Consider the following 8,417-nt stretch of genomic DNA (forward strand, 5'->3'; position numbering starts at 1 on the left):
ACTAAGTAGATATTTCCGTCGGCTAAGATATAACCTAAGCGACGGAATAATTTTTCGTCGCCTAAGTTATCATAAATAATCATTTATATTTATATATAAATGTTCCGTCGGTTAGGTGAAAATTTCCGTCGCCTAAGATCTTCTTAGCCGACGGAATATTTTTCCGTCGCCTAGGTAAAAACTTAGGCTACGGAAGGTTTTCCGTCGGCTAAGTAGATCTTAGACGACGAAAATATTATTTTTCCGTCGGCTAAGTGATTTTTTCCACTAGTGTGAACGGTAAAGGGGTAAACTCATGTCTCTCTCAGCAGTTTCTCACATGTGAAAGTAGTGACGCATTTCTTTAATCAGTCTCCAGATGTACAGTCTTCGATTAAACGATGAGGTCACTCCTTATATCACCATGCTAGTGAAATTAAACTTATAAATTGATCGACTAATCATTGAGAGTTGAAACCCTAGCTATAGCTAGCTAGCTGGATTTCATCTTCAAAATAAGAGAACAGAGCTAGAGGAGGTGTAAAGCTGATGCAAGCTGGATAGAGATTAAATATGTAGGAGATCGACGAAGATCAGGATTTGGAGCTTCAAACATGGATTTTATTCTCCCCAATATATTAGACCATGACGGTGAGCTGTCGCAGATCGCTTGTGTTCCCTGTGTAGAACACAAGATCCGAGAGAATCATGTATACCCACTCCCACTCCCACTTGGTCCTTCTCATCAAAAGAAAGATCATGTTCATCTCATGAGTCCCAGGCAAATCGACTTTAGCCAGCCGAAGAGAAAAACATCCATCACTTTCGGTGAGATAGATGATGATCAAAACCCAGATCAGGAGAGCAAGAAGGTCAAGAAGATCATGCACAGAGATATAGAACGGCAGCGAAGACAAGAGATGACAACCCTTTATGCCTCTCTACGATCTCATCTCCCTCTTGAATATCTCAAGGTATGACTTTTTAAATCTCTAGCTAGCTATTCTACTTTGAATTTCTCTTTAATCGAGTTTTACACAGCAAAATAATCTTATTCTTGTTTTGGCTTTAGGGGAAGAGGTCTATATCGGATCATGTGCACCAGGCGGCCAATTACATAAAACATTTACAAAAGGACCTCGAGGAGCTGCGAGAAAAGAAGGATGAACTAAAAAACCAAAGCAACATTTCAGGCTCTAGTACTGCAGTGGTGGAGAATTTGCAGACTCCATCGATAATGGGGGATTCTGTCATATTGGTCAGACCAGCTTGTACAGGAGTGGAGATAGTTGTGAGTACTCCATTGAAACAAGGGCTTCCTCTTTCAAGAGTGATTGGCATACTGGTTTCAGAAGGACTTAGTATAGTGAGCTGCAACTCGGCCAAAAGAAATCAAATGTTGATTTATAGCCTTGAAACTGAGGTACTGTGATCAGGTTATAAGTTTAATTTCTGGCCGGGGCACTTAATCTGCCACCTTTTTTTTTTTTTTCTAATTCTGGCCGGGGCACTTACATTTTTCAATTGTCATCAACAGGTGATTGATGGGGAAAGCATTGACATTCCTGAGCTCCAAAACAGATTGATTGAAAAATGTACTTCTGGCTTCAACTAATATAGGTGCTCGATCGCAAGAAGTAGCATTAATCTGTATGTCCTTCGATCCTTTGTCTAAGATTGGTGTGCCATGCATGTTTGTATATATCCAGTAGAGTTATTAGAGCTTCGATGTTCAATCATGTATGGTTGAATATGATTTGCAAAAGTTACCGAAAGAGAGAAATGCAATAATTGATATGCGAGAAAAATTGTGTTTTAAGATGATTTGAGTGATGGAGTACGGTTTCATCTCGATCGATCTTTGTATTTAATCAACGCTATAGCTCTTGTGTTGATCGACCTCCATTATCACATGTACGAGATGAAGTCCAGTAGTACTCTCATGCAGGTTGGCCTTGGTTTATTTCCATCTGAACTTGTACATGTACTCCCGTTTTGTTCTGATACTTGATTAACTTTCATCTCTAACTAGTTAGTCTTTCACTAGTTCGATCATGATCGATGAACTGTTGAGTACATTGATCTTTACTACCTTGATTGCACAGCGCTTTTTCGTGCATGGTTATGAACGCTTTCTCTCATCCTTTATCGTTCTGCAGCAATATGTATGTGAAGGGAGAAAATAATAAGTATCAATTCCCTGGTATCGATCGGTCTTGAACTGGCCGCATCATATAACCAATATTTAACGATCTAATCTGTGTTCCCAAACGTGGCCAGTATGTATATGCAATACTGATTCGGATGAGGATCCTCTCCTTGGCTCCACTTTATCCTTGTTTGTCCTTGTGTTTTAATCGCAGCCCTTCACGAAAAATCCAAAGGGTGACATTATGACACTTCAGCAAAAAAACTTTTTTAATGAGCATTTAATGATTTCAATTACATATCATGTAAAACGCCGTTTGTTTTTAATTGCAAGGTTTACCTCCTCTCTTTCCTTCGTCATTTCGTCTGTTCTTTCTTCCTCTTTCACATCTCTCACCTCTTCCTCTAATCATGTCTTTCGCTCTATACATCTCATGGCTATTGATCGGAGATGAAAGCTTGTCAATTTTCTTTCCAGATCCCTCCTCGATCTCTCTCACTCTGCCTCTGTGGTCTGTGGAATTTCGATTTTACAGAATATGAGTTCCTTGATTTCCTATCCATCCTTCTGGGTATTTGTTATCTATGTATGTTGTACAGACGAAAACAAAACAAGAACTAATAACCATCATTTACCCAATATAGTTGCAGAGATACAAACAGGGAGAGAGGGAAAACTGAGACGAAGAAACAGAAAGCGGGAGGCTTTGAAAGCTTCAAGATAGACCCAGAAAAACCCAAGTCACTATGTTTTGGAAATGATTTGGCATTTCAAATTTCAAGTGGGAGTGAGATTAATCACGTAGATTTGAATCAGATAAAGAGTACCCCGTATGTTTGATTTGCTTTGCTTCCTCAATCGAATCACTGGAAATAGTGTATATAACAGAGTTTTTGATATTAAACACGGTGTTTACCTTGAAATTGATGTTTTAATGAGTTTTGATGACTTTGGCTGAGCTGTCACAATCCTGGTCTTTAGATTTGCTGTCAACGGCTGTGATTAAAAGCTAAGGACAAACAAGGATAAAGTGGAGTCAAGGAGAGGATCCTTATCCTACTGATTCTACTGAAAGCACAGTCAGGGATCGATGAAGAACTTCACTTCTTCTTGATTAGATTACTTCGCATGCAGATAATATGAACTCTACCATGCATTCAGTACCAGCCAGATTGAGAAGTGAGAACTCTTACTCTAGGTGTTTAAACTTTAAACTGCATTTATAGTCCCCTAATACTACATAATGAATCATAATTGCCAATTTGATCGATTAACAGCTAGCCTAGCTAGCGAGGAAGTTGTCAGCAGTCTTCTCATGGTGGGAGCAATAGACCCCTCACGAGTTACGACCCAGTTTTCCTATAAGATCGATATCACATGCTAGCTAACTAGTTTCAGATATATATGATCCTACTTGTTCTCTCAAACAAATTCCTGCCTGCCTGCCAGCCTCGCTGTATATGTAACCCCGCTAGCTTGTTGTTTGTCCAACAAGAAACAATGCAACTTAATTGAATTGTATTAATAATTGATCAATGCCAATTCCTTTCTTGCATGTTAGCTAGTTCAAGTTCTCTCATTCTAATTTTATTCATTTTAAAAGGCTTCTAGCTATCGTATCTCTTTCCATCAAGATACTCTCACTAACTAGGAGATCATGGATAAGGTGGAGGGAATCATAATTGATGCCTTTCTCTACTGTTATCTAATTAATCAATTATAAGGATCTATATGTACTTTTAACTTGGTCTCATTCCTTTTATATTATTGTTTCTAGACATGTATATATTGTGAATAAAAGAATGAACAGTTGATAATCTAACCTTTGGATAAGAGAAAAAAACAATTAGAAAACAAAGAGACAGATAGAGTCCTCTTTTGGAGTTTTACTCTGATACCAAGTTTTTTTTGTTTGAGAATACTCTTATATCAAGTTTTATAATGAAGAGAAATGAAAATTATATAGTGAGAGTGAATATTCTGATGTATTCATAATTAGGTACGTGTAGGAAGGTTATATACATACATTTTGTGCTACACACAAATTATACTATAAGACACGCACACACAATCGTATAATGATCAGATAGATAACTTACTCTAACAAGAAGATTAATTTCTCTTATAATTCTAACGAAACGATCAACATAACTCGAACTCGCACGAAATAAAGTGGGTTGTATAGCTATCAGATATGAATTATGTTATATGTTTTTCTTCTTTAAAGTTCAGACGTTTGGAGTATTTGATCTTAGGATTGGACAACCCTAAATAATTCTATTGGATATTTTGAACCGCATGACATGACCAATTGACAACCCTAAATAATTCTAACAAGGACTCACATGTCAATAGCCTTCACGATTAGATTGATTAGTCCCAAGCAGCTCCTTGTGTCAATTATTGTTGTTCAAGATGATAGCTAATCTTCACTGTTACACGGTTAATGAATAAAATTTTTAGGTTGTTTGTTTGGTTTATAGAAGAAGGAATGTGCTGCATGATGTACATCTTAATTATTAATGACGGTATTGCCTCGATGTCTAAGCCGGTCGATCAATGAAATTCTGAGTGGTGAACCAACTGCATGTAATGATGTTGTTACACTTCTATGTTTGAATATATATGTTGGTCCCGGCCTCTTCCTTCTTTGAGTAAGATCGTCCGTGGTGACAAATCTCAAGCTCCTATAGCCACAGCCATTGTCGATCGGTACGTTTGAAGCATTTTGAGTTGATGCAATCGTCTTCTATTATTGATCATCTCAGAGAAAATTAGTACATGGAGCTAGGCCTTGCGTGTCCTGCCTGTGCTTTCTGATGATTGGGTATGTTTCATTGGCCCTTCCACTTTTTTTTTTGGTAATGAGAAATTCATTGAGAGAAAACGAACAGAGCTAGTACATGAGAAAAAGAAAAGACAGGAAAGAAAGAACAGAACATAAACACAGTAACAAACAAACTGCTCCATTAAGGAGGGGGAGAAGCTGCATCAAAGGATTGGTAATCCAATATACAGAGCACACCCTCTGCAAAGACAAAGAGGCCACAAGATCCGCAGCCGCCAGCCGAATTTGCCTTTCTGCTGGTCCAAGACCAGTTGAGAAGTGAGAACACAAAATTTGTTTGGTTACTCTTACCCTAGCTGTTTCTTTCATTTAGGCTATTCGATCACTTCATTCTCTTACACCTTCGTCACTTCATTTTCCTATTGCTTTAGTTATATATGTTGATGTGTCCGATCCTTTGTGAAGCTACTGCTGAATCCATAATGGCTTTAGTTACTTCAGTTAGGTACATACGCAATCTATAATGGCTTTTTCATCATGTGTGATCGCTGATCAGGATCCTCTCCAATTTGCTAGCCATCATACTTGTTTATCCTTGATTTTGAATCCTATCCATTCACGGAACATCTCTTTCTTCCTCTACTCATTTTTAGATTCATTCATTTCGATCTCTTTCCTTTTTCTTTTTCTTTTTAGAAAGAAAAGGTAAGGCGTTAATATTTTTCATTCTTCCTCCAATCAATTTTCTTTTCCTTCTCTCTCTAAATTCTCATGCACTTCCTTCATTCCAATTTTTTTTCCCAGATCTGCAACCATTTTCTCTCTTCTTCAAACCCATGTCCTATATCTAATCCAAATTGGAGCACATGAGCAATATATGTGCCTTCCGTTGGAATCCTTCAAACCCCGATTGCATATTCATTATGCAAGCACAGCCAAATTAGAGAAAATTTTGAAGAACACCAGCTGCATGTCCACCAATTCAAACAATAAGAAACAAGTATGAAGGGTTTATTTTTAGAAATCAAACCAAGAAACCATAACAAATGGGAATTATATGATCCAATTTACCGAGAAGCCAAGCCTCCTTGATGTGGAGATGAAAAATAATTTATCTTGAAGAGAGACTGACTGAGCGAAAGAGGGGGATGGAGAACGATGATGAGATGACAGAGGAAGAGGATATAGAAACAGTGTTAGCCAACTGTTGGGAAATTATTACTAGGATATTGACGTGTCATACTTATAACCTTTAGATTTTAGATTTTAACCTAGGCCTGAGATTAAAAGGTAAGCATAAAAAGCCAAGAAGAGGATCCTAATCCATATATCGCTTGCTCGATCATTCACTTCCATTCATTGCCAAAATGATAGTATTTCTAGCGCAGATCATTACACAGAAAAAATAGAGAAAAGAACTTCAAAGTACCCATAACTATAACTGTTTAAGGGCTAAATATCCATTAATTCACAACGACAGAGAAAGGAAAATCAATATTAATTATTCATAAGCAGGTATACACTGGCTGCGAAGATCAATCGACCACCGGAAAAGCACTTAATATATAGCCCAGTCTCCCCTGCTCAACATCGTCTTTTCAAACCCAAACCAAAGAAATACTTAGATGCAACAATGACACATCACCCTAAATTAATTAATTCATGCACCCATAATTAAACAGCGCTTGATTGATGAAGCAGCTAATTAGTTGAGATGAGAGCAGCTTCTTTAGTGCTTTTGAGGGCAGATTCTTTAGTGCTTTTGAGGGCAGCAGATTCTTTGGTAGAGACGAGAGCTTCCTGGCTCTGCCTGAACAGTTTGTGCTGGATATGCTCGAAGAAAGTCCGTGGTGGGAAGATCGCCGGCTCCTCCTCGGAGACAGTTTCCGGTAGCGGCTTAAGGATGATCTTCTCCTTGGGCGGCTCACAGAAAACCGCCCACGAGATCCTCACCTTCTCCTTGTTGACGAGCCCCCTGTGAAGAATGCTCTTGTACTTGCCGTTGCTTAGAATCTCTAAGGTGTCGCCTATGTGCATGACGATGGAGTTGGGTACGCACTTCGCTGTCACCCATTTGCCGCCGTAGAAGAGCTGCAGGCCGGGAACCATGTTGTGGAGGATGAAGGTGAGTGCACTTATGTCTGTATGAGCTTCCACGCCGAGTGCAAGTTCCGGCTGAGGGCATTTTGGGTAGTAGTTGATCTTCATTTGCAGGAGGAGTTCTTCGAGTCCACCGACCTCCTTCTCCAGCCTCCCTTCTTCTAATCCCAAGCCAAGTGAGAGTATGCTCAGTATCTTGGTTGTTAACCCCCTCAGTTCCTTAGCATACTCACTTGTTGCCACACTACACGTTTATGTGAATATGACGCCAGTTAGGAAAACGTATAAATAAATGATAATGCTAAATGAACTACCTTTTAGAGAACCAGAGCTAGCAGTGGGTTTGTTACACTTACATATAGTCGGAAGGTGTTTGAGGCCAAATGGACAAGTCACGCTTGTCCTCAGGATAAACACAGTGGAAAAAGTAGTCCTCCCACTCAAGTTGGCCGGAAGCATTGTTTGCAAGCTTGCTTCCGTAGCCTTGAATTTTGCCGGAGGCCTGATCATTGGCATACTTCTCCTTCTGCTCAATGGGAAGATCAAAGAAGGCTTTTCCGGCCTTCTTGACCCGTTCCATGAGCTCGTCGGAGATGCCATGGTTGACAAGGTGCATGACACCCCAGTCGATGGCTGCTTTCTTCAACTCCTCCCTACATTTCTCCCTCACCTTGATGTCCTCCGAGTCTATCTCCTTCAAATCAATGGTAGGTACTTGAGGCCCTTCGGTGCTCTTCTCGTCTTCGAAGATGTCACCGATGTTAACGAGCTCCTCTTCGGGTCTCACGTACTCCTTTGGGATCGTTGAGATCCCGCTGCTGGCCAAACTCTCGACTCTTGAACCAACGGATGCAGCAGTCACCATTGTCGCTTCTAGCTATAGCTCTCTCTTTCGATCTCTCTACGTACACTACTTACAAAAGCTTCTTAGGGCTTGTTGTACGTTATGCTTTTAATGATGGAAGCTTTAGACCTAGCAGCAGTGTTTATATAGAATCAGTAGTGTAACCAAATAAATAGGTAGTTGGATGCATGATAATCGATTCCGGCTTTGGCTAAGCCCATGGTTTTTTGGACTTAGAGAGTGTTAATTAGAAAGTGAAGAATGCTAATTGTGGGATTTGTGGGGATTAATTTGTGAGATGGCGCATGTGCTTCAAAGCCTCACCTACCAGACCTCTTCATGCAAGCAGTGTTTGACTGGAAAGTTAAGAGCGTGCATGCATGGGGGATGATCGAGAACCCTAACCGTCTTGGCTCTTGGCTCTTGGCTCTTGGCTCTAGTTGTACGTACTTCAATATGATCGATCTGTCCCTTAATTTTCATGCTAGCTAGGTGTTCCTCTTTATACATTCGATCAGCTTCTGCAATATTAGTATTGCTCTAATTACTTGTCTCTG

The 8,417-nt window shown here is 39.7% G+C and overlaps 2 protein-coding genes across 2 annotated transcripts; one reads left to right on the forward strand and one right to left on the reverse strand.

Annotated features, from left to right (window-relative positions):
- Positions 1–535: 535 nt before the first annotated feature.
- On the forward strand, positions 536–1,594 carry LOC101292800 (transcription factor bHLH120-like). The gene is made up of 3 exons (XM_004300691.1): positions 536–953; positions 1,052–1,402; positions 1,517–1,594. Exons 1-3 carry the CDS (start codon positions 594–596, stop codon positions 1,592–1,594), a joined length of 789 nt encoding a protein of 262 aa, XP_004300739.1. The 5' UTR covers positions 536–593.
- A 4,737-nt stretch (positions 1,595–6,331) lies between these two features.
- On the reverse strand, positions 6,332–8,087 carry LOC101308284 (leucoanthocyanidin dioxygenase-like). Its single transcript, XM_004298672.1, has 2 exons — positions 7,373–8,087; positions 6,332–7,260 (listed from the first exon to the last, which is right to left on the reverse strand). The coding sequence occupies exons 1-2, from the start codon at positions 7,879–7,881 to the stop codon at positions 6,618–6,620; spliced, it is 1,152 nt and encodes a 383-aa protein (XP_004298720.1). The 5' UTR covers positions 7,882–8,087; the 3' UTR covers positions 6,332–6,617.
- Positions 8,088–8,417: the final 330 nt, after the last annotated feature.

Source organism: Fragaria vesca, linkage group LG5 (genome assembly GCF_000184155.1).
Source record: "Fragaria vesca subsp. vesca linkage group LG5, FraVesHawaii_1.0, whole genome shotgun sequence".
Classification (NCBI taxonomy): Eukaryota; Viridiplantae; Streptophyta; class Magnoliopsida; order Rosales; family Rosaceae; genus Fragaria; species Fragaria vesca.